Here is a 25183-nt window from a genome sequence, read left to right as displayed (position 1 = left end):
TGAAGGGAAAACGTGCAAGCATGCTCAGTTTTTATTCATGTCACCAGTTTATAAAGAAAAATGCACTTTATATGAGGTCATGCTACCAGGAGAATTTGGTACGGGGTTGGATGTAGAGAACATGCTTGTAGCATCTGCACTGCGTCAAGCGTTACGCTTGTCTGGTTGTTTTGTAGACTGATTGAGATCCAAGGGTTCCATCAGTCTGGATTGGAAAATCCGGGGGAGGGTGATTACGTGATTACCTAACCCGACCTCGGCTCAACGCTCCCAACAGATCAACATATCTATTGTTAAATCTTTCTTCCTGGCAGTCTACAGTAGAACCTAAAGGGGTGTCATCGCAGACCTCCAGTCAGCCTTCTGTTCAACGTCAGCAGTCAGCACCCTGGAGGCCACCGATCTACTTACTCCGGCCGTCCGATTCCCAACCTGAGCGTTGACTTCTCTGGAATTGAATGTCAGTTCCTCATTCCGTTCCAATTACACATCTCACTCCAAACACAAACCGCTTCCTCCCCGTACAGCTCCTTCTAACATAGCTTCTCACCAGCATCAGAACACCATTACAGCCACCAATTCACCTTTTTTTTTCTTCAAAAGAAAAGGAGTCAAAAAAAGATGTCAACCAGCGCGACCACCAAGCCCCCAACCAGGGCGGCCACAACCTCTCGACCATCCCCACTCACCAAACCCTACCTCATCCTCTACAACGCCCTCAACTTCACCCTGTGGGCCACCTGCACCCTCCAGGGCCTCACCCTCCTCGCGACGGGCACGCCACTACCCCTCATCTTCCACAAAGTCTACCCGCTCCTGCAGGTCACGCAATCGCTCGCCCTGCTCGAGATCCTCCACAGCCTGGCGGGCCTCGTGCGCGCGCCCGTCACCACCACCGCGATGCAGGTCGCCAGCCGCATCCTCCTGGTCTGGGGGATCATGTACCCCTTCCAGGGCGGGATTGTCGGGGCCCCTGCCCCTGCGACCGCCACCGTGGCGGGCGCGCAGACGGGCGACTACGCGTTCCTGGGCTGCCTCAGCGCCTGGGGCATCACCGAGTGCATCCGGTATGGGTTCTTCGTGTGCCAGGTCTCCGGGCTCGGGGTGCCGGCGTGGTGGGCGTGGCTGCGCTACAACACCTTCTACGTGCTGTATCCGTTGGGCATTAGCAGTGAGTGTGTGATGGTGGTGCAGGCGTTGAAGCCCGCGGCCGCGGTGAGCCCCGTGTATTGGTGGTTTTTGGTGGTCGTGCTGGGGGTTTATGTGCCTGGTATGTTTTTTTTTTTTTTGCCCTTGCTTTTGGGCTTCCCGGGGGGAGAGGAATGGGTGATGCTAATTATGGATTTGCGGGAAACATACAGGCTCGTATATTCTCTACACGCATATGATTGCTCAGAGACGCAAGGCGTTGAAGAAGAAATGATGGGTCCGCGGGCGTGCTGTGCTGGGCGCTGGGTTGGGGTGGGCCATTTGGGGGGGGGGCGAGCGAGCGACGTGACCGAGATTTGCCGGAGAGTACTCCGTCCCGAGGACGGAGTACGGAGTAGGAGGCACTGCATGTATCAAGCAGTATCACGATAATAAGGCTACGCCGCGCTGCGCTGCGCTGTACTGTTGTGCAACAGTAGCGGTACCTACGGTGTGTGTGGCGTTGACTGTTATGGGATGTGTACGTTAAGGTTTCATGAATAGATATCATATGTACAGTACTGTATATGTAGGAAACTTTGACCACATCCTCTCATGCCATGCCATATCATATCATATATACGGAGTATGGTGTATGTGCTATAAGTCCTTCATGATATCGCGCACCGCTTTGGCAGCGAATCGCTTCCGTTCCGTTTTGGGTAACCCGTCGCTCATATCTGATTATCCGGTTAGCCAGGAATGGCACAGGAAGTTGTTGAAAATTACGTACCTTTGATCGCTCGCATCCGCAGCAGCAGCGCCTCCACCGCATCCACCCGCAGCTCCTCGTCCGCCTCATCCTCCTCGACGAAGTAATCGTCGCTGCCGCGCTCGATCGCCATGCGCAGACCGACCATCTCGCGCTCCAACTCATTCACCTCGGAATCGAACCCGGCCGCCCCGTCGTCCTCGTCGTCCAGCCCGAGTAGCTGTCTCTCCAGCTCGTCCTCGTCGTCGCCGTCGCCGTCATTACCGAGTCCCATCGCCAACCCCTCGGTCTCCTCCTCCGCGGCACTCCAGTCATGCGTTTCCAACACCTCCTTAACCCGACGCATGCCTTGCAGTTCTAAACAAGACAGAAAACAAGTCAGCCCTGAGCAAAAAAAATCCAAAGCCCCGCAGAGTACTCCGTAGACGAGACGGGAAAGAAGGAAGGAAACCACAAACCTCCATATCGATTCCTCCCCGCATCCTCATCCTCCTCCCCACTCCCCTTGGGGCACCACCGCACAACCTCCCACCCCATCAACCCCATCTCACACAATTGATCCTCCCACCACCCCACGGAGAACGGCTCATCGATCTCAACATCAAGATGATCATCCAGCTCACCATCGAGTCCATGCACCTCACCACCACCACCACTACCCCTCATCTTCTCCTTCGCAGCGCCAGCGCCAGCAGGAGATGACGATGATGAAGCATCCACCAAAACCAACAACCCGGGCACCTCCCCAACACCCATGCCCCCCCTCTCCTCCTCAATCAAGCCCCGCACCTCCCCGATAGCGTGGATGAATTCCTTCAATCCGCGTACATCCGCCCGATCTTCTGCCGCTTCGGACTCGGAGGCGGTGGTGGGAATCGTAGTAGTCCCCGGGGTTGATGCCGGACTCGGCAGAAATGATGAAGGGTCATGGTGATGGTGATGGTGATGCCGATGGTCCACCAGATTGCGGACGCAGATCATCACTGCGCCGATGGCGTCGCGGACGACTTGGGCGTCGGGGCCAGAGAATTCCGTCTTCCATTGTGCGGGGGAGGGGGGTGTGGATGGTGATGGTGGCGATGGGACTGCTGCTGATGGAAGGGGGATCTCGTCAACCCAGATGGGGATGTCGGCTGTGTAGTAGCGGTTCTGGATGGGGAGAGGCGGGTGGGTGGTGTAGCCGGCGAAACTGGTGGTCGTCGTCGGCGGGGCGGGTGCTGATGAGGCTGCGGTGACGGTTGAGGCGGCGGAGGAGGCGACGAGGGTTGTGGTTGAGGAGAGGGCTGTTGTAGATGTGGATGGTGGCTCGGTGACCGGTGCGCCGGTGAGAGTGTGGAGGAGAGGGGGGATGATGGTCGTGGAATGCGAGCTGGGCGACAGGACGAGAAGCCGGCGCGGATTGCGGATGATGTTTCTCGTGGCGGTGGAGGGGTTGTCGGAGTCCATGTTGAGGTTGGAGGTGGTGTTCCTGGTTGGGGTTGGTGAGCTTCGTTCGCTGAAGATTGTGGAGGAGAGAGACCCCGAAAGAAAAAGTTGGTGATGCTTAAAGTTGCTGCTGGTGCGGGTGCGGGGAGGCAGGCCGAGGAGAACAAAAGACAGCCAGCGCGCGGAAGTTCAGTCGCCTTCCTTCGTATTCCCTCTCTGCACTTCCGTTTCGTATTTCCATGGACCACAATAATGTCGTTTACGAGCATTTCTGGCAGCGCTGCAATCGATTGGCGCTGCCCATCCCCACTCCGTCCAAAGTACTCGTACGTAGCTTTGTATCGAACCCACGCGCGGACGGTGGCTCCCAAAAACCATCCCTATCCCCTCTCCCCTACAGAACGTATACGATAATTCCGACGGATTTTTAGTACCGGGTACCCATTTCCTCCAGAACAAGGGCCAATCGTCATTCGATTTCGTGTAGTATATTCGATTCAATGGGAAAATCAACCCCCCGACCGACCGACCCAGATCCAAGATTTGCAGAGTCCATAGCAGAAAGAAAAGAAACAAACGCCGACCAACGTCAATGATTATCCACCTCCCATCCCCATCATCATCAATCAAACAAATCCCCTTAGCCTCGTCGCTGGCCCCGAGCTCTCTGCACAGTGGCCTTACCACGAGCCAGACCGACACCGCGGCCGCGCTGGCCTCGTGAGCGGAACATGGGGGCGTTTCTAGAACATTCAATTCAGTCAATGCTCCGAGAAAGATCCGGAAAGGGAACCAACCTCAGCATGTCCGGCACAATGAAGAACTTGACATGGCTTCCCCGGATGTAGACCTGATCCAAGTGTGACACGCGACCGTCGCGGGCGGTAACCGTGATATCCTTCAGTTGCACGTTCATGTTATCCTCGGCTATAGTAGAGGTGAGAAAGTCAGCGACGATGTCTTTCAGGTTTGTTGGTTCGTGAGAGGGAGGAAGATCGAGGGGAGTCACGAGGATGGGACGCACCCTCCAGAAGTTTTCCGCGATACACGACACCGGACGTGATTTCGAGAGTGACAACGTGGCCCTAGAGGTGATTTAGCTCAGGCACTTTGCTGAATCCATGCATCCCAGCTAGTTGAAGGACAGAACCACCCACCTGCGCCTCGTTCAGGAGCTTGATCGGGATACCGATCGTGCTGGTCAACTTGCCCATTGTGATGTCTGGTTGGAGAGAAGAGAAGCAGGAGGCGGGGAGAAAAGAGCACTAAACGATCACCCGGGAGGGAGTCTGTCTGTCGGATAGAGGTCGAAGGTAGAGATTGGGTGCGATTGGTCCTGCGACGATGGAGGGGAGGTGGTTGGTTGCAAAGGACAAAACCGGCGATGTTTGACTGGGAGAGCAGCAAGTTAGCAACCACACCCGCTCGACTCGGCGGGCGGAGAGTTTTGCGGCTCTGCGGGCTGAGGGCCAGCCAGTATTTTTATCCATCCGCGCATTTACACCATACTCGTCGGTGACTGCACATGAATTGACTTAATGCCATCGCAACCTAATAACTAATCCCAAACAATCATCATAAACCAACTACCGCACTAGCACTCTCAATACGCAAAAGAACCTATAACCAATACCCTGTACCCACCCATCCAACCCTCCCTCCGAAATTGGTTCCTTCGCAAAAAAAGAGAGCTTCACAGCTAAGCTCCACAGCTAGCAGCTAGCAAAAGCACCACCACCAACCCCAATTCTACAAAAAACCCCACAGACTCACACAAATGAACCCCCCAAACACCAACCTCCGCGCCTTCAACCTGGCCGTGACGACCCTCCTCAAAAACCCCTCGCACATGCTCCCGCACCTCACCATTCCAACCATCACCCAGCTCCCCGAACAACTCGGCCCCGCCATCTCCGCCTCCCTAGCCAAGAGCACCAGCACCAGCACGCCCCTCGAAAAACCGCCGCCCCAAATCCAAATCCGCGCCCTCATCCTCGACAAAGACAACACCCTCTGCCCAGCGCGCACGACGACCTTTCCCCCGGACATCCTGGCCAAGCTGACGGCGCTGCGCACCTCGCCGACCTCGCCCTTCAACCAGACAACGGCGCCGGACTCGATCCTGATCGTCTCGAACCGCGCGGGGAGCCACCCGCGCTACGACGACGAGGTCCGGCGCCTGGAGGCGCAGCTGGCCGACCTCGCCATCCCCGTGTTCCGGCTGCCGCCCGGGGGCGCGGTGGCCAAGAAGCCGTTCTGCGGCGCGGAGGTGCTGGCCTGGTTCCGGGAGCGCGGGGTCGTGGTGCGCGCGGATGAGGTCGCGGTCGTGGGCGATCGGTTGGGGACGGATGTGCTGATGGCGCGGGAGATGGGAGCGTGGAGTGTGTGGTGTCGGGATGGGATCGATGCAGGGGGACAGCGGGAGGGGGCGAATGTGTTGGAGCGCATGGAGATGTGGGTGGAGCGGTATCTTCGGGTCAACCGGGGGTTGAAGGCGCCCGTGCCCAAGGGGTTTGCTCAATGAGTTCCTGGGTTTTCGTGGAAAAGGAATCCTGGAATGGGAGACTGGATTTTGTGTGCTGTATTATATTTGAGATAGATGAGTTTGCTGCGTTCACTAGGTGTAAACTTGGATACGGTGGACTTCGATACCCAGCATAATAGCCTTTGGATTGGGACAAATCAATTTACATAACCTCTACATGGAAGATTGAGTTATCATGATCAGGTGGTCCCTGAGGAATGGTCTTCAATATCACTCGAACTCTAAATACCCCGGCGAAGTTTGTCTCAGCCTCGCGCTGGAAGAGAGATGGTAGATAATAATCGGACAGGATCACCTCACTCAAGGCACCAAATAACCGTCACAAAAGGAATATGCAAACATGTCCTAACCCGCCAACCCAAGAAACAAATAGAAGATAAACCAACTGTCGCCGTCTTAGTCCGACTTTCTGGCATAACCACGTTAAACACCCCTGACCGGAGGTGAGAAGAAAAGAGAATAAAAAGAAAAAACAATGGTCAGGGGCAGTGAAGAAGTATCAAAAAAGCGCATCCAAGTGCGATCGAGAAGGAAAGAAAAGGCGCTGTGTAACGCTCAGGACCAGCCCCACAGAAGAATAAAAATACAGAAAAAGACACGCTGAGGACACAATGTAAGAAATATTGAATCCGTCTCATCGAACTTGTTCGACTTCAGGTCTCAGAAAGAAGTTTGAAAGGCATTCGTTTACCCTTCTGAAGGGGTCAATCGAGGTGTGTTGAGGTATGAGTGACACCATCCGGGTATTGTTGAGCCAGACTCATGGATTTGAGTGCCGACCAGAAGAAGACGGCAAAGGATAAACCCAAGCGCCAAAGTTTGTTTACCAAAATCGTACAGCCGGACTCAGGAGCCGGGCGCCATTGCGTTAGGATCCACACTCTCGAGTGTCAGACTCTGGAATTCCCCCTGGACACCGGGGGAGGTGTGTCCAGATATCGACTGCATGGGCAGATCAAAAGCGCTGCTTTCAAGCCCCATGGATTGAGGAACACCAAATGTCATGTTGTGCTTGGCATACATTCCATTCATCCCCATCCCCTCATCCGAGTAACTTGTTTGGTGCTCATTATTCAGACCATACATATCTTGCGATGTGTGCGAGATGTTGGAGAGTGGTGGTGAATGGTTGGCAATCATAGGGTCAGCATGGCCAAGACTAGTATAGGACGCCGTCTGATGTGCCACTGTTGAGTCAACAGCAGGCGTGACAAATGGTAAGGTGAATTGAGTTCCTATGTTGGTAGCAACGGGGGTTGAATCACCACCTGCACCGGTACTGAAAAGTCCCGGGCTGGCGAAATCAGACGGAGAGGCGGTAGTTGTAGCCGACATGGGGTGGGTTCGGGGATCAAACCCGTAGGCGGCAGATGTATCAATACGCAGATTCAGGGCCAGCGGATGAGTCGATTGTGGAATAGGGGCAAAGATCCCTGTGTCTGGCTGGCCAAAATGCGCAGGGGCTTGAGAGAAGTTGTACTGGGCAAGCGGCGGCTGCATTGCAGAGAAGTCGACGGCTACCGGAACCGAACGACTCCGTTGCCGCTTGTGACCACGGACCGCCTGAACGCTCAGGTGGGTGGGGGTCTCGGGAAACACATTCAGGTAAGCTTGCGCGAATTGGTTGGGTTGGGAGGCAGGACGTTGAATGAAGGGGGGCGACATGGGCGGATTCATAGAAAAGTTATTGTATGCCAGGCGATTTTGGAATGACTCCAGGGAAACGAGTTTGGCGAGCTGGACGCTAAGAACCTTCGGGTGGCCTCCGAGATGGTGAACCAGAATTTGGCTTGCTTGCTGGTCTTCTGTGAAGTCACCGCACTGATAAAAGCCACCAGAATTAGATGAATCCATGTAGAACAGTGGAGGTCGATTGAGTTCCACCACTAGACCGCCAGTCCGCGAAGGGGCGCCATTTGGTCCGGGGGTCTGGTCACCAGACTCCAAGGTGATGTTCTTGATGTAGGCAAAGGGGTATTCGATCTTGTATCCGGCAGAGTCGTTGTTGATATAGTAAGTCATGCATGCTTTCTCCGGGGAATAGAATACAACGAGGTCCATTGCGTTTTGCCCAATGCGGCGCCAGCTGCCGATAGTTAAGGAACGGCATGTGAAGTGATGAATAACTATTGCCAGTCAGTCTTGATGTCACAACTGCACCAGTGCTCGACAAACGTACCAACTTTGCCAGAGGGGGTCGGCTCATTAGGGTAGGCCCCATTGGTTCCGTAGCCTCCTGTCCGGCCAAAAGGGTCTCTTGCACCAGGCTTGCTGGGATCGAATTGCATTGCTAGATATTGGCGCATTGATTCGGGGATTGAATCGCATCCTTCGCCGGTTTCGATGCTCTTCTTCGCAAGCATCTTGATCTTAGCGCGTCTGCATCGGCGCGGTCAGTATTTCACTTCAGATGTGCGCGAAGAAACCACAAACCTGTTTTGAAACCAGATCTGAACGGACCGCTCGGTCATGTTGATATCTTGGGCGATTCTTTCACGAGTGGCAGCGGTAGGGGTAGGGTTTTTGTTGAACTCGACTTCGAGTGTGACCAATTGGTCCTGGGTCGCGCGCTGGCGTTTGTTGTTCTTCTGTTGCTGCGTCAAGGTACTCTTCCTTTGAGGACGGCGTGCGGCGGGAGCAGTCGTGGTAGTAGTAGCATTGGACATGGCGGGAGATGGAGTGGAGGTTTCCGAGGGAGACGAAGTTGCCGTAGCTACTGCTGTGGTGGCAGAGCATGGGGTGGTGGCAGGGTCAGAAGTGTCTGTCGAAGACATGTTTGCAGGGATTGGGCGAGATTGTAAGGTAGTACGACGAGAAAAAGGAGATACGACCAAAGTGGAAACAGATGCTCCGAAGTGTGTGTGTGTAGGGAGGGGTTGAATTTTGGTGACGATCCGGTCGACAGTCAAATGGAGATGAGATATCGGTCTCTCTGTAGCAGCGTCAAGCGCGAGAGAATCGTGGTGAGATCAAACGAATGGAAGCGCTTTGGCTGTGAGACACGGGGTGAACTCGAAGACACAAAGCTTTGGGGGGGAGGGCGGGACAAAAGCGCGCGTCGCGGAAGCGTCGATTTGGGGGTTGATATAGTCAAGAAGCGGGATGAATGTAAACAGCTGACCTAGGCAGCTTGAGGCGAAAAGAATCGATGACTTCGTTAACCAGAGACAGAAGTATATAGGTCCGTGATCGAATCTCAATTGGCGAAGAAACCGAGATGTGATGTTGCGGATACTGGTTGAGAGATCTCGGCTCAAGGTAAGCGAAGACAAGGAGATTTGATCGAGGGATCGTGAAAGAGTGAAACGATCGACTGAAGCGAGCGGATAGTGATAATTGAAAGAATGGAATTGAAGTAAAAACAACAAGAAACGAGTGAATGGGGTTGGGGGGGGAGGGAAAAGAAGGGAAGGGAATGAAGATGGCCGGTAAGGAAGAGAAGAAGAGAAGGAGAGAGTAAAGGAAGAAGACAAACGGGTGGAGGGAGAAGGAGTAGGAGTAAGTAAGGCAGGCAGGAGGAGAGGAGAACGGGCTGGGCAAGCGGGTTGAGGGCGACGGGACTGGAGCGACCGTCAGTCAGTCAGGAGATGGGATGGGGGAGTTCCCGAAACGGTTAGCGAGTCAGTAGTTGGCGCTGGGCTGTTTTGGCACCGGCTGTTCCTGACTGTCTCCGTGGGGCTGGCCTTTTGCTTCCCCTTCCCTTCGCTTTTCTTTTCTTTTCTTTTCTTTTTTTTCAGCTCTCCTTTCTTTTTCCGGCTTTCCCTTTTTTTTTCTTTTTTCTTTTGTTTTTGTTGCTCTCTGTCTTCTTCTGTTTCTATCTCCCTTGGTTGTCTTTTTGCAGTTGGATTGTCTATTATCCCCCAGACCCTGTTGGCTCTACAGGAATACCAGTATCACTTGAAGAGCCAGTCGGAGGAGCAAGTAGCAGTGAGAGTATACTTATCGATTGGTAAAGTATTCAGTATCCCGTAGAAACCAATACTATCTTGATCATAGCATGAGTCTGTTATAGACATCATGGACGCTGGTATTGATCACCCTTATTTATCCTTTTTCTCCCTATGACTCTGGTCCTGCCTTGTATCATAAATGTTGATTCCAGTTGTCCGTCGCCTTGTGCCGCCGCCGGCCGGTAAAACATTGGGGACGTTACAGACCTTCACATGGCGTTTCCTGAAGCAAGACCAGGTTGTTACAGAACCAATGCCCACCGCCTTGTTTTAGCCCCTGCATCCAGTTGCATTTTGCACCACTGCATCTGCAACTGGCTGCCCGATCGTTCTTCATCCTGTGCAATCGATGTCTCCACCAATCAGAAAAAGACGCTTCTCCCATCTCGGCCGGCGTATACTGTAGGTAGTACCGGTAGGTACTCTCTCGACTTTGAACTTTAGTATTCCTCGTATCAGATACTTCGTGGCTAAGTAAGGTCCTTCTCGGGACATCCTCCGTCCACCACCACCAGCCAGCATTTACCGCTACTGCTGCTGCTGCTGCTGTCAAGCAAGGCACCTGTGGCTGGAAGAAGTTCCCATTGGCTCAGCCAGTCTTTTTTCTGGGTCTGGTGGTCTGAACGGTAGAAGATTGACTGAATATCGTCCACCATAAATAGCGCCAGATGCGCTGCTCCCCCAACGTCCGGAAGTCCCTGCTTTTGGTAGCAGCTGCACCGAGCCCAGCGAGAGTGCATTCCCGTCGAAGGAACATGGTCCGGTCGAGTCCACTACTGACGTAGGGTCCCTCATGATCCGAAGCAGCAACGTGAGCTGGACTGTTCCAGTGACCGGGCGGACATTGCAGAAGCGCCCGATATCGACAAGCTCCCCCCAAGGGTTCCGGGTAGTGGAGCATTGTCGCGAGATTGCCGAATCAAGAGCGCTCTCTGCGCGATGGAGTATCCCGGGCGCGGTGGATGGAAACAAGAAACAGTGACGAGGCCAAGCAAAAAAAAATGGATTACTGACCAGATCGTACGGAGTTACTGACGAGTCTTTCTGGTCTGCCGAAAGTCTGGCCGGTGCATGGACATGGTTCCTTCCTTCGATTGTTCCCTTCCATCCCAGCCTCAGCGTCACACAGGGACAGGGACAGCCGTCTTCTGCTAGCTCGACCGCTGAAACCGTGGGCGGTGAATGTCCGGATCAGGGGAGAACCGAGAATCCATGATCTTTGGTAATCCTCGGAACGGAGTTACTTAACTAGTTGATGGCCCAGTTACAGCTCGCTAACAAGGGTAACTCCATTCGCTCGAGTGAAGATGCCTTCGGGCTCCAAGCTCTTGTCCACCCCTTCGAGTGTCCTCGATCAAAAACCATGTCATGATCTCACTGATCCTACACAGTGTAACTATAACTAAGGTATACACTTGGTGCATGAGAGGTCGCTCACCTCCCAAGGTCTTTCGGAGACAGCCGTGCTGCCGAAGATTCTAATACCGAACCACTTATGAAAAGGCACAGTCTGTTAATAAAACAACTACGTAGGTGTGCCTTTTACACGACCGAGCTCGGCGACCTGTCTTGGGGTTGGTCTCCGCCCGTGCCAGCGGCAACTTTTCTGCCCACCTTTTCATTGTGGATGATTGGACCTTCACACATGACAGCGCTAGTTTCGGGTGGAGAAAACGATAGAGGTTCCAGTTCGGTACTCGTGCTGCTGGCTCCCCCCCCCCTCGCTGTTTTGGGTCTTGGGAGTTTGGGTCTTGGGACGGTTTCCATCGGTTCTTAGTCTGGCCGTCTTGTCTTCCATCTGGGTTCCATTCCCCAACCCGATCACGAAAAATATATTAAATCAATTAAATCAAGGCGACTAGCTACGAACATGAGTTGCGATCGAGAACATGTTGCGACTAAGAACAATCCATGATAATACGGGGAAATAATCCCAGGATCGACAGAATGTCCATGGAGCGCAACCTGCGCTGCTTTTTCTTCTTCTCTGTCGTATTTCCCTGTTGATGGTCGTCCTGCAGATAGCAGACGCAGGTACACAGCTCTGCTCCGACCTCCGAGTGCAGCAGCAGATACCAGGGGAAGAACCTCCGTACCTTACCTGAGTTTTTCCCTGCTGTACCACGTGAGCTAAACCAGATTTGGTCAAAACGGGGGATAGAGAGAGGATGGACGGGGCGTGCAGATGATCCGTGCACTCCACCAGTGATTTACTATTGGTGCAGGTCAACTCAGCCACCAGAGAGTGCCAGGCACACCCGCACCTTACCCGTCGGGGCAAGTCACCCATGGATCAGAATGGATCAGTCATCCGAAGGGGGAGGTCGAGAACTTGCCCGTCGCCGGCGCTAACGAGATACTGACTGCATCCTAGTAAGCAAGCAGCAGGGATAGGCATCGATTGTTAGCCACTGACTACTGACCACTGACCACTGACCAGCGGGGAATTTTCTTTTTCTGATCCTCGTTCGGGTCAATGTCAATAGGGGGGATACACCGTCACCAACCTGAACCTGAACCTGTCCCCCGATTCATGCATGCCTCTGATGATGATTCAAGTCATCGTATCGTGTGTGCCTTGACCCGTTGCTGCTCCACTGCCAATCACACACACCGTATCAAAACTTTGGGTGCAAACCTGAACTTGCAAGCCCATGCTCGCATTCTGATCCACTCGGTCGGTACTATGTCCATGTGTACTAGACTAAGTAGTTCGGTGTACTCCGGCGGAAGTTGAAGTTCGCTTCTGGTAGTCTAAACCGTGAGTTGTAAACGAGTGACCCCCTCTCGCCCTTGCTGTTCTCGACAAGATCTGCCCCATTTGGTGCTCAATAGTGTCTGCACGCCATGATCTGGCAGTTACCGGTCCGCTCGGGTTTCATCGCCGAGTCATCCCCTCTTCTCCTATCCAATCCCTCCATCCCACCATCGCCAGGCCCAAACACTTTTTCTGCAGTGCCTGAAGCCTAGCGCACGGAGCAGGTGGTCACGCCATGCCGATGCCACCAACAAACAGCACAACTTCATCAGGACGTTCGCTCGAGTCGGTGGAATCGGACCCCGCATGGGCTACGAGTCACGTATCTTGACTCCTTGTCCAGGGCTTACCGGTATGGAGACCTGTACGGAGTACTTATCATAGTAAACCCCCCGACCCCCTCTGCAGCTCGCGCTCTGGGCATGTTCATCATCTTGGCAACGGACCTCTGAAGTATCCACAAAGAGGGAGGGGTGTCCAGACAACATGCATGTTGTCTTCTTTCCCTCGTTCATGCCTTCCAGACAAGAAACATATAACATACAACATAAAAATAGAAACAGAAATAGTCACAAACACAATACACACCACGATCAATAGTCCCCGGAGCCACCTGGTACTTGGTCTTGGGGATCGTCGTTCTCTTACGAAGGACTCATCGCGAGGAGATAATTATAGCTTTTGCCCCCAGAATGATAGATTTTCCCACATTCCACTATGGAGATGTAAGCATAACTAGTGCTCGATCACAAATGCATGCACTTGAGCCATAATTGCCAGCTTTATGTTCCGTCGCTTAGAAGGGGCAGGGCAGGGTGGATAAGACTGACTACTACCTAGGCTCTAGGGACGGGCACGAAGCTAGCGAAATACTGCCGGCAAGAAGCTTTCTCGCTTAGCGGTGCATCGCCATTAGGGGAGGGATAACTAAAGGCGGTAGCTTACTACCTACGTACTGCACCTCAGGCAGGACTGTAGCAGGCAGGACTGTACATATCTAACCTGATTTGCTTGGGTCTTAACTTGGGTTTTGCGTGCTTCCATCTGAGGCCCCTGCGAAAGAACGAGCGCAAAAACGCAGCTCTGTCACTTGCCTTGCACAGCTCGGAGGCTGGGATTGTATACTTCTGAAAGCTCGGATGTAAAACATCAGGTCTATAATTGTACTAGTAGATGAATTGTTTACCACAGCTGATCAGATATTCTTCTCACGATATATAACAGCTCACAACAAGCACAAAACCCGGAAGGCACGAGATGCATTTGTCATCTCGAGACGTAGTTAACTAGTTGGTCAAGTTAACTAGTTGGTCAAACCGATGCAAACTCACAAGTGAGCAAGGGATAGACGATCCGAACCTGAACCTTGCCTGACAGCCACTACATTCTCTCAACACGCCAATGTCTCGCCGCGGTTGGGAACCAGGAGCCTCCTCAGCATCGACAACATCACCATCAAACCCGGACGCTCCTCAAAGCCTTACTCTGAGCTGCAGTTATAACGGAGACTGATGGTTCTTCTTCTCTTTTTTTCTCAGCTGTTTTCTTTTCTTTTCTTTTCTTTTTTTTTTTTCTTTTTTTTTCATCTTCACAATTTTACGAGTAGTCCCGGGAGGTCAAATTCTATTCGAATATAGCATATTCATGAATCATGCTTGACTGAGCAGAGGTTCCCCCCTGATTGTTGTTTTAATCCACGATCACCATTGAATTCCAAGTTGTCTACAGCGGCTACCTAGTATGGTAAGTCCTGCTTAGGTTTTATCCTGCCTGTTTCGGATCACGTTCAGCGGAAACACCAAAAGACAGGCTCTCGACATGGTCGAACAACCCAAGGCTCCTGTTCTGATCCCAGCCCTTTTTTACCTACTCGTATGCTTGAGCAGACGAGGGCTGTGGAATGATTGTCTGCAACAAATATGACGGATAGCCAGTCCTCCCGAGATATCTTCCGTGATGAGTCCTTTATTCCAACCGAGTACCTGCTGATAGGGAACTTGTATGATGTTCCTCGCAAACCAAACATCCTCACAACAACGCAACGCTAGATAACACATTCGCTCACTCTCATAAGGGCAATAGCACCTGCGACCAGCACAGGGGCTATCAATCGAATCTGTTTTTTTCGTGACTCGCTTATGACTGATTCATCATCTTACCAGCCGAATTTCCAAAAACACTATTCCAGTAGTCCCTCGTCTGCTGGCAGATCCCCGTCTTTCCCTTCCAGCTTAGGATCTTGCCCTCCAGTGCGCAGGCCGTCCAATGGATATCTTCCCAGAACCTCTGCTGAACGTTGTCGCCGAAAGAGGCGACCACCTCTTCAGGCGCCGTCCATGCCAGCGTATACTGTCCTCTCTCATCAATCACCGGGTTGGTCACGCCGTTCTCCGCGAAGATTGTGGCCGGGTTGAACTTGGGATAATTGACGTGTACAAAGAATGGGCTGGGCGTGGGCGCAGTGGCACCCTTGACTCTCCAAATGCCCTTCTTCGTCAGGGCATAGTCCTCCATCGGACTGTACTGAACCATGGTGGACCCCGCAAAACCGTCGGGCGCCCGGCGCCCAACGGCCCGGATGGGCTCGCTGACCTGATAGAAAGGTTCGTCGAGGGCATTGGCGGCGGCAAGGAACGTTTCTTTGTCCCCTTCGCCGGCTGCGCCCTGCGACAGAAGCGGGTAATAATGGCTGGGTCCATAAAAGTTGTAGTATGCAGCGAGGAGAAGGGTGCGAAGGTGGGTGCGCTTGGACACGAGTATTTCCCCCGACTCCGTCGACTGCCGGAGAGCGGTCGGGTTGGCCGGTTGCGTTCCACTCCCTTTGGGCGATGATATCTTATAGTACAAAGGGGATGTTGTTGGACGCCAGAAATCGGGCCAGGTGACCAAGCCTTTGGACTTGAACGGGTCGGCGGTGAACAACTCCTCTGGCTTTTTCAGGGAAAAAGCATCTGCATCGAGGAAGAGGATCTCTTCGAAGGAGGAGAAAAGCATTGCGAAGATCTTGTACTGGTATTTCTCGATCTTGTTCGTGCTGTCGGGCACCGCTTCCAGGATCTCCGACAGAACCACGCACTGCGCGTTCAGCGAGGGAAGGACAACCTGGCAAAGATAGCCATCATATTCCTCCCAGTCAGCGAGGAATACCTCCATCGGCAGAGTTGAGCCCGTACGTCGCAGCATGCGCAGCGAAATCACCAAGACTGGAAGATAAGGGCCGCCGGCTGTTGAAACCAGTCCACGCGTGTGTGGCTGGTAATTGAGTTTTGGAGGGGCTCTTTCAATCGCATTTGCGAAGGCCGTGTGTGCTTGTTTCATCTTTACAATATCCTCGGCTGGCATCCTCAATAAGTCAGGCAGCGGTTCGGTGCTTTGTGGATCGAAGCCGGCAGATTCAGCATTTCCCAGGCGTGTTGGGGACTGACAGTCTGGCGCATTATCCACAAGAAGCGGGTGGAAATCTCTCCAGAATTGCTCATGGCTGTGAATCAGTTCGCCGCTTCGCGATCGATGCGAGCTGAAGAACCAAACGCAGAGGACCACGAGGCCCAAAGCAATTAATGTATTCTGCCGCCGCAATTGCATTCGAGACGCCGGCATTTTTAGGGTTCTCTTGAGGTTATAGCACTCATTGCTTTCTTCAGGAGGGGGCAGGAGGGGGAGGGGTTGAGTTGGTCGGTCGGGCGATCGAGGAGGGTGTTTAACGGCATGGCCCTCGACGCAAAACGCAAACAAAAGAGGGAAGGAAGATCAGACAGCGATAATCATCTGTCCATATAACAGCCCAAGGCATACATCCTGCTTGGCGGGCTGGTCGACCATTGGTGGGAAGTGACTGTTAATATGGAGACTCTCGGACTAGAGTCCTGGCCTCCTGGCAGTCCAGGGCGGCCTCGAGACGCGCCGGGATCTTGGGACAACCCAGAACCATCAGAACCATTATTTGGCCCCCAAATCCCTGGTCCCACCCGCAGAGGCGGAGCCTCCCCTGAAGTGACGAATGTTGGTTGACTGAATACAGTACAACAGTACTCCGGAGTATGTCGAATTCCTCTCTTTCTCTGCAGGGTCCCTGCTCAGGCTGAAACCATCCATCCCGATAGACTCTGCACGCACTCACTTCTGCCTACACGTTTTCCCGTCCACAATGCAGTCCGATCACCCAATTGCCACACCAAGGCTGCTGGTGTCCGAGCGAAAGGATTCTCGACTTAGATGAAGGATCGCCAACTGGGGAGGTATACGAGGCTCTGATTTGCGGTCGGTTGCAATGCCACAGCACTGCGTACGAGCTAGCGACCGTAGTTGAAGGCTGTTACGGCCGGATACGGCCCTATATTATGAGACCGCTATTGACGGGCACTTCCTGGTGATGGGTCTGCTGCCCTAAGTAAAGAAGTCTGTTCCTGCCGTTTGGACCATGAACCCCAGGCCATGTTCTCTAGTGTCCCAACCCTGATCTTCCCCCGAGAAGGCTTCCCTGTGAGCCTCTCCTGCTCCATTCTCTAACCATGTCGACCCAAGGGTATACGGACTGCGTCCCTGGGACGTTCTATGGGCTCGAGAATAAGGAGGTCAACCCGGGTGACATCCTTCAGCTCCGATGGGGCGCGATCGACAATGGAGATACTCCACTCAACATCTCCCTGGGCCGCGCCGGAGGCATTCTCATCGACGAAATCACGGGTTAGTTCTTGTCTTGAAGCGGGGGTCTTCTTGCCTACAATCCACGGACTGACTTCATCTTTGGACGTATAACTAGTGGGCGCGAAGTTCACCACAACCAGCTCCCTGTACCAACTCGTCGTCAATGAGACCGCCAACTGCACCTTGGAACAATACACCTGGGCCATCCCCAGCGATTTCAACACCACCAACCCCCAATACCAGATCGGACTATTCAACGCCACCGCCAAGTTAGGTACCTACGGAATCGATCTATACGGCTGGATCAGCTGGAGTGATTACTTCTACGTGCGCGAAAAGGGCACCGCGACGACGACCACGGCATCCACCACTGCGACCTCGACTGGCTCAGCGCAGTCCACCGGTGCCGCGACCTCTGGATCGACCTCGACCACTTCTTCGCCCGCTTCCTCCCACAGCTCCAGCTCCAGCTCCAATAGCGTCGGCATCGGCGTCGGCGTCGGCGTGGGTGTCGGTGCCGCCGCCGTGATTGGGGCCCTCGCATTCTTCTTCCTCCGTCGGCGAAAGAAGAGGCAGAGGGCGACCCCAATCCCCACGCAGGAGACGAATGAAGTGGCGGGATCGCCACTGTACGAATTACCTGCCCCGGCGAAGAAGCAGCCGGTCCAAGAGGGAACGCAGATGTACGAGCTGCAAGGATGATGTGGGGTTTACGATCAAGAATAGAGGAACTGTGAACGGGCTCTTTTGCTCGCTATAAATCTACTAGAAGGAAAGAGGCCGGCCTTTGAAGTACATCGAGACGGGATTGCGAGTCCCCACTGTTCTGGAAGCCCCCCGACCTTAACTCACAACCCCCACGTCCACCGCTATGGACACGTGCACCACCACCACGATTCTAGTGCGAATCAACTCTCCCCTTCTGACCCGTTCACTATACCGTATACTTCCGAGCCTGCAAATCTGGCTCATCCTCACGCTGCGCCCGCGCTGAGCGGTGAGAAAGGCAAGCCATGGGATTTTCCCAGATTGAGTATGCCGACTGCCTACCTAGCTGAGTGACTGCTGTTTTACCTACTATGAGATACCACTGCCTGCCTGTATGTTAATAATTGCGTCAAGCGACTCCTTTCTCTTTTCCGTTTGCCGTCTTCTTTTACATGGTTTCAGGATTAATTGATTTGCTCATGCCTTACCTAAATCCTTCCATATATGCAGCACTCAGCTGTGGCTGCAAACGTTTTACAGGAATCAGAAATATGACAGTACAAGTTCCCTGAATGTGTGAAGCCGGCTGTGCACTGCACTGACACCATTCGCACACATGTCGTGTAACTGGCGAAGAATACCAGGCACGGTGATAGGAAGAGGGAAGACCTATGTTCACTTCACTAGTCTGCTTTCATTCACAAGATAGTCTCTCTATATCTATCAAACACCGGAAGCAGTCTCCCCATGCAGAATCACTAATGCTTCACAAATGGCGTGGTGGTACATGGGTAAGCCACGACGAAGCGAGAGAATGTATACACAGAGAAACCGGTATCAAGCAAGCAAACCAAAAACAGACCAGGAATAAGGTAGTGAGTGGATTGAAACAACAAGTGAAGGCTAAGTAAGGTGTGGGGGTATCCATTTCTTGCAAAACGCCATGATGATGATGATGTGACACACGCTTGTAAAAAGCAGAAAATCATGAAATTGGGGGGGGGCATATTGTCCGTATTCTCTTCTTTTGCGTTTGATTTTCTTTTTTCTTGTCTTCAGGTTGTGGGGGTGAGGTTCTTCGTCTACTTCAACTGGCCCTTCCGGATTGCGCCGTAGCCTTTGGAGAATAATTCGTGTATCTCGACCGAGCGGCGCGGGGTCTTGGTGCCCCCGTCAGCGTTCTCGATCTCTTCGTCTTCTGGTCCATCACCATCACTCTTGTGGGGATGCTGCTGGTAGCCTTCTTTCAACTCCATCTCTGTCGCGACCGGACCATCATTGGTCTTCGCGGCGGGTGAGACCATGACTCGCGGCCGAGCCAGCAACTCCCGGACTTGTCGCTCCTTGGCTTCCATCTCCTCCTCCTCCCGTGCCAGTTCGAAGCTGGATTTCTTCTTGCCGTGGTCCCAGCCCTGTTGGAGTTCCGAGGCCGCGGCTTCTTCGAACCGCATGCGGATGTCCAGGTCCTGCTCGTATTCCTGGAAGACGTCGACGTCTGTAGGGAAGAACAAGGCCCGCAGGGCGGAGACGGTCATTTCAAAGGCCACCACGCTCACCACCGTCACGAGCAACACGGCCCAGAAAGCTAGGTCGTGGCCCGAAACGTTGACGAAATTTCCGAGAACATGGTAGATGCCGTCGCCGGAGGAGGGGTTATAGCGCACGTCAAGGATCAGGTTCCACAAGAACCAACCACCGACGGAAATTATCCAGACCGCCAGAGACATGTAAGTTTTGTTGTGTACTTCAAGCGCTTGAAGTTTCGTATTGATGACAATGACGCAGGCGGTAAAGGTGAGAAGACCGGCGGAGAAGATGTCGCTTCCAGTATGGGTAAACATGACTTTCTCGAAGAGACTGAACATAAGGAAGTAGATGATCATGGCTTCACAGGTAGCCATGAAAGTCCAGCCGATATATAGTCGAATGTTGAACCCTCCGTGGCGTTGACCTTTGGTGTAGAGTTCTGGCACGGCGAGGAGGGTGGAGGCGGAGAGATCCTTAGTAAAAATGCCCAAGAAGATGACTGCAAGTGACGTGAAGAGAGTATTGAACATGCTCAGACTCCAGGACTCGTAAAGACTAGTACCTGTATAGCCGTTCCAGCGCTGGTAGAGAGCTTGTGTGAGATAGAAAAGCATTTCCTTCCAGAAAGTGCCCAGGGTGTACTTGCACACGCGGATATAGTTCCAACGGCCGTGGACAAGGAGAAGCTTGAGGAGGAACCGGAACTGCGCAATCGAATAGTCGGATATACGAGCGGCTTGAAGCCCTTCCTTGCCAGTGATGCCAATGCCAACATGGGCTTCCTGGATCATGGCGATGTCGTTGGCACCGTCGCCGATGGCCAGCGTCACGCTGTCTTTGACTTGCTTCCGAATCGACTTGACCAAGAATGCTTTTTGCTTAGGGCTGGCACGGCAACAGATCACTGAATCGACTATGATGGCCAGCCGGAAGAATTGCGCTTCCAGAGTCTTGTCGGCTTCAATCATCGAGAGGGTCTGCCCATCCACGACCACCACCGAGTGAGCCACGGTGCCTTTGGTGATGTCGGCGGTGAATTTGACAATCGAACGCTCGACCTCCCCTGTCTCGTGATCCAGGATCACCAAAGAAGAATAGTCTTTCACAAGGCGACATGAGTGTCCAACATTGATCGCCGTCTCACGCTTGTCACCAGTAAGCATCCACAACTTGATGTTGGCTCGACGCAGTTTGTCGATAGCCCCGGGAACGCCCTTCTGAAGCTTATCTTCAATGGCTGTAGCACCTGTAAGCTCAAGTTGATCCTCTATCTGTTCGCCAACCATCTCGATCTTCTCCTGACGGTCAACAAGGCTGGTACAGGCTTCAAGATAAGCCTTTTTCCAGCTCGTGTACGTATCTTCATCAAGAAACCGGTGACCGTACAGAAGCGTCCGAAGTCCTTCGGTAGCGAAGTCGTTGAGATGCTGGAAACATCTTTCGAAGACAGCGGTCTCGTTCACAACAAGAGCTTCCTCAACCAAGTCTTCTTCCTCGTTATCATGCACAGAACTTCCCGAATCCGATAACGTACTAGATGCTCGTCCTAACTGGGCAGATGGTCGGGGGCTGTAGTACTCAGGGTCGTTGCCACGCGTCAGGAGACCACCGTCAGTTTCCCGATCGCGAAGCCAAACATCAATACTCTCCCGCAGCGCCGAAACAGGTTCTCCAGTCACGCTTGACCGTCGTCTCGACATGCTCGGCCGGCTGAAGCTGGTCCGGAGACCGCTATCCTTGCGGCTATGATATTCGCTATTGCGCCGTATAACCTGATCAGCCTCGGCGGCCTTCCGCTTGCTGGCGCGCCTCTCAATCTCCACTGCTTTCTCTTGCGCGAGGGCGGCACGCTTGAGCAAGCGCATGACATGGCTATCGGCTCCCTTGCAAAACAAGCAGATGCGTTGGTCAGGCATTCGAACCACAACCGACATGCGTTTTCGGGCACTGGAGAATTCGATGATATCCATGATCTCATAGACCTCGTCACATGCGGGCCCGTCGAGGCCGTTGGGGTAGGTGCGGATTGTTAAGGTATTCGGTTGCCGGTCACGAACAAGATATCCAAGCTCCTGTGCAGCCATGACCAGCGCTAGCTCATCAGGAGAAGCCGCTTGGAAGGAAACGTTACCTTCGTCGTCATCCTCGGGGATACATGTATGGCACAATGCCATGGCCAGTATAAACATCTTAGCCTTCCGCGCAAAGACTGTATAGGGCTTACGCTGGATATATCGAAGCATGTCTGTGGTCCGATGATTGCGCATAGAGATACCAAGTCCCTGCAGCCCGGTTGCTGTTGACATAGAGGATCTTGGTGGATGTCTCCTAGCCTCGGAAACATTGGACTTGCGACTGAGTGCCTTCTTCCCTTTGGCACTGCGCTTTTTGTGGATCAGTTTGGTATGATCACCGTCCCTTGCTGCTTCTTGGAGAAGGTCAAGGTCATGATACCACGCGGTGCCAGCAACACTCATCTTGCGAAAGCGCATCGAGTTGTTCGTCAATGTGCCTGTCTTGTCAGAGAAAATGTAACTGACTTGACCCAGCTCTTCGTTGATGGTCGATGTGCGTGCTTCAACTGGGGTGTCTGTTTCAGGATCATACATGTCGATGTCGGTATTCAAAAGAAACATTTGAGCAACTTTGACGATTTCCATACTCACGTATAATGAGATAGGGATCATCGTGTTGAACATAATGAGGAAGGAGGTGAAGATAGGTCCGATGTCCACGCTCGCTTTATACAGGTACCATGATTTCGATTCAACGTCGTCGGACCAATACTTGTAAGCGATTGTGCACGCTACAGCCAGAACTACAACGAGCGTCACGATCAACATGACCACCCGATTGACTTTTGCCTGGAGCGATGGAGACTTGATCCGAGGGTTCTTGTTCGCGTTCATGCGAATTTTGCACTCCTCTCCTGTGTAGATGACCATGCCGATCGCCCTTTCCGTGTTGCGCATGATGCTACCGCGGTAGAGAACTTCAGTGTTGGTTAGTGGCAGTTTCTCGTCCGCGGCGACCGTGACATTGCCATCGAACTTATAGAGGTCGAGGTTGGGATCCTCGACCGCGAAATGTAGAGCGGTGCTGCAGATACCCTCCACAGAACCACATATCTTTGCTACCGGCTGCAAAGGCTGCTTGTTCTTCAAGTTCGTCTCGCCATCGAGAGCCATGGTTTCGATATAAGCAACGCCATTCGGCCCGTCCGCATGGAGCAGAACCATATCCGCCGGCACAGGCTGGTCGCGCTCCAATTTGATCACATCGCCCACTTGAATATCCTTCCATTTGATTGACGTCCAATCTTGCACGTCGCTGGTCACGGAGACGTTGTCGTTGGCAGAAGCCGGATGGAAAATTCCAGCATTTGGACGCAAGACAAGGGCATTCCGATTGTTCTCTTCCTTGTCCAGGCGATAACGGCGCCAGTCATCAAACCCTTCTTTACCCATAGAGATACCGACGAAGATAAGTAGCGGAACAATCGTGGTGTAGGTACCAGTGGTACTCAGCCCAGGGATCATTTGCAGGATGGCGACTATCAGGAAATAGAAATTCGCAAGCTTGGTGAATTGGGCGAACAGTTGGCGGGGAAAGAAGCTCCAGAAACTGTATCGGCTGGAACGGATGGAGTTCCCCAAATACGGCTTTCCGGTTCTCTCATCCACCAACGTTTCTGTGCGGGCAGGATTGAGATCGATATGGCGCCCGTCTTTGCTCGGGGGGATCTCCTTGATGCGGAGTATAGATTTGCGAACTGTCTCGGCTATCGTCTCGATACGAAGCTTGAGCGTGGCAATCACGGCTTTGCGCTTCAGCCACCGGTCGTATGAGAAGGTCGTGGAAAGGTGCCTGCCATCTTTCAGGTTCTCCGAAGGCTCCGAGTAATAGGTTGTGGATAAGTCCAAGTTGGCATCTGAGGCCGATCTTTGCATGACCAGCACCTCCTGTTTCTCATCTGCCAGCGCCTGCCCGCTTTCGTTCGCCGTTGCTGTCCGAGCAAGACCATCTGCTGAAGCCTCGACCTGCTGAGGGCTCACGGGCAAAGCGGTACCTAACTCGATCGCGTCCGGAGAAGTAACGGCCGACTGCGACTCAATATTCTTGGCAAAAATTGTTCGTCGCAGGGAGTATCCACGGTGGCGGGACCTTGACCGACCCCCAGATTCAGGACTCTGCGGGGACGGAGGGGACAATGCAGAGCGCGGAGACAATGGCGAAGTGGCGCTTGAATTGTCCGCGAGGTTCGTGTCAATGGTCAATCCCCTTGAGGCTGGTCGACGATCCCAATTGGACCCTTGGGCCTCGTCCACCGCAGGGCGTTCTAGGTCAGTCGAGAATCGAACATGATGTTGCTGCGATGGTCGCCGACCTGCATCGGAGACGGCGCGGAACGGCGAAATCGAGGAGCGGCTGGGAGTTACATTTGTTCGGGTGGAGGGTATCTGCAGGGATTGGCTTCTGGGGAGCTGCGAGGCGGGGGTGGGACCGTCTGTTGGCGAACGCCCTTGATTTGTTATCGTTGGCTGCTCTGCAGATGTCGCTTCCCGTGGAATGTGTTTTGACTCTGGTGATTCATGATTGTCGGGCATGGCGAATGGCCGGGAAATGCGATGACCAGCAATCCCGCTTGTCCACTGATCTCTCTCCTGCCAAACTGCTACCACCTGATTTCAAATCGGACACAGAGCAGTCAGATGCTATTGTGGGACGACTCGGTTGTACTGCGCGGATCGGGAAACACAAGGTAGTCAACAGCTGGACTCATGCTTTGGCCTAGATCCAGCGACTTAGATATTCAGATGATCAACGTCCTAGGCGGGAGACGTCATATGAAACCACCGATATGGAAGACTTAAAGATTAATGTGGTATGTACAGTGCAAGCGACCTCTGGTGTTGTGGGTATATATAAGGTCGGCCGTAAGATGGTTCGGTGACCGAAGATTTGGCTGTGAATGGTGGGGGAAGGCGAATGCGACGGATGAAACGAAGCAGAAACGACTGTGGGGGTGGAGTATCACTGTGAATCAATCCCGGTGAAAGCTCGTAGATGACACGGGCGGGGGATGTATAAACCAAAGGCGATGTTGATGATAATAAACAGTTTAGAAGAAGGAATTGGTCTGGAAGGAAAACCAGAGGAATGAGTAGGAAACGGCGTGGTCAGTCTGTAAAGCGTTCAGGGTTTCCGCAGGCGGCGAGGGACAGGCACTGGGCAAACAGGTATGATGTCCCAATGTGGGTAAGTGACGAAAAAGTGAAAGGCAGAAAAAAGGGGCCCTGGAAATCAATTAAGTTGAAAGCGGTCACTCTGGCCGAAAATAGAAGAGCCGCCGCCACTGGCTGATAATCTACCGATAAGACTGCACGCAGGTGAGGGAAATGTTCACAAGGGCGAGGAGAGGAGAGGGAGAAGAAGGAGGAAAAGCAGTTCAATCCACAATGTTGTTTGTAGGTACCTTGCCTGCTAAGCGGTGAGGTTTGAAAGGTCAGACAGAAGAAGGATGGAAAGAGAGAAGGAAGAAGGGAAGGAAGGGAAAAGAGAGGGAAAGGACGAAATGAATATTAATTAATTTATTAATTAATTTCCTCAAACTGGCGATAGCAGATTTGAACGAACCTTGAATTCGAATGCGGAGGCACCTTAATTGCTGCCCGGCCATTCATCGGTCGCTTCTCCGCCCTCGACCAGAACCAGCCAAAGGA

At 53.1% G+C, this 25183-nt stretch overlaps 8 protein-coding genes across 8 annotated transcripts; 3 read left to right on the top strand and 5 right to left on the bottom strand.

Moving 5' to 3' along the window:
* Window positions 1-376: 376 nt before the first annotated feature.
* BO72DRAFT_418812 (protein tyrosine phosphatase-like domain-containing protein) lies at window positions 377-1462 on the top strand. The gene is made up of 2 exons (XM_040942641.1): window positions 377-1270; window positions 1362-1462. Exons 1-2 carry the CDS (start codon window positions 622-624, stop codon window positions 1421-1423), a joined length of 711 nt encoding a protein of 236 aa, XP_040806663.1. The 5' UTR covers window positions 377-621; the 3' UTR covers window positions 1424-1462.
* Window positions 1463-1738: 276 nt separating this feature from the next.
* On the bottom strand, window positions 1739-3452 carry BO72DRAFT_443503 (adaptin-binding domain-containing protein). Its single transcript, XM_040943585.1, has 3 exons — window positions 2359-3452; window positions 1922-2257; window positions 1739-1868 (listed from the first exon to the last, which is right to left on the bottom strand). Exons 1-3 carry the CDS (start codon window positions 3344-3346, stop codon window positions 1789-1791), a joined length of 1404 nt encoding a protein of 467 aa, XP_040806662.1. The 5' UTR covers window positions 3347-3452; the 3' UTR covers window positions 1739-1788.
* A 307-nt stretch (window positions 3453-3759) lies between these two features.
* BO72DRAFT_443501 (putative small nuclear ribonucleoprotein SmD3) lies at window positions 3760-4731 on the bottom strand. The gene is made up of 4 exons (XM_040943584.1): window positions 4483-4731; window positions 4350-4410; window positions 4123-4252; window positions 3760-4068 (listed from the first exon to the last, which is right to left on the bottom strand). The coding sequence occupies exons 1-4, from the start codon at window positions 4537-4539 to the stop codon at window positions 3966-3968; spliced, it is 351 nt and encodes a 116-aa protein (XP_040806661.1). The 5' UTR covers window positions 4540-4731; the 3' UTR covers window positions 3760-3965.
* A 113-nt stretch (window positions 4732-4844) lies between these two features.
* On the top strand, window positions 4845-6001 carry BO72DRAFT_443500 (phosphatidylglycerophosphatase). The gene has a single exon (XM_040943583.1). It carries the CDS (start codon window positions 5103-5105, stop codon window positions 5847-5849), a length of 747 nt encoding a protein of 248 aa, XP_040806660.1. The 5' UTR covers window positions 4845-5102; the 3' UTR covers window positions 5850-6001.
* A 715-nt stretch (window positions 6002-6716) lies between these two features.
* Window positions 6717-8644, bottom strand: BO72DRAFT_366823 (homeobox domain-containing protein; the record flags this gene model as incomplete). The annotated part of the gene is made up of 3 exons (XM_040940807.1): window positions 6717-7996; window positions 8050-8249; window positions 8304-8644. The coding sequence occupies 3 exons, from the start codon at window positions 8642-8644 to the stop codon at window positions 6717-6719; spliced, it is 1821 nt and encodes a 606-aa protein (XP_040806659.1).
* A 5601-nt stretch (window positions 8645-14245) lies between these two features.
* BO72DRAFT_4662 (alpha-mannosyltransferase) lies at window positions 14246-16400 on the bottom strand. The gene has a single exon (XM_040946760.1). The coding sequence runs from the start codon at window positions 16176-16178 to the stop codon at window positions 14715-14717; it is 1464 nt and encodes a 487-aa protein (XP_040806658.1). The 5' UTR covers window positions 16179-16400; the 3' UTR covers window positions 14246-14714.
* Window positions 16401-17089: 689 nt separating this feature from the next.
* Window positions 17090-17927, top strand: BO72DRAFT_454364 (uncharacterized protein; the record flags this gene model as incomplete). Its single annotated transcript, XM_040946181.1, has 2 exons — window positions 17090-17264; window positions 17341-17927. 2 exons carry the CDS (start codon window positions 17090-17092, stop codon window positions 17925-17927), a joined length of 762 nt encoding a protein of 253 aa, XP_040806657.1.
* A 644-nt stretch (window positions 17928-18571) lies between these two features.
* BO72DRAFT_4603 (aminophospholipid-translocating P4-type ATPase DNF3) lies at window positions 18572-24415 on the bottom strand. Its single transcript, XM_040946463.1, has one exon. It carries the CDS (start codon window positions 24065-24067, stop codon window positions 19016-19018), a length of 5052 nt encoding a protein of 1683 aa, XP_040806656.1. The 5' UTR covers window positions 24068-24415; the 3' UTR covers window positions 18572-19015.
* Window positions 24416-25183: the final 768 nt, after the last annotated feature.

This window comes from Aspergillus fijiensis, assembly GCF_003184825.1.
Source record: "Aspergillus fijiensis CBS 313.89 unplaced genomic scaffold BO72scaffold_1, whole genome shotgun sequence".
Lineage (NCBI taxonomy): Eukaryota > Fungi > Ascomycota > Eurotiomycetes > Eurotiales > Aspergillaceae > Aspergillus > Aspergillus fijiensis.
Note: the sequence above shows the minus strand (reverse complement) of the source record. Positions and strands in the feature narration are given on the sequence as shown.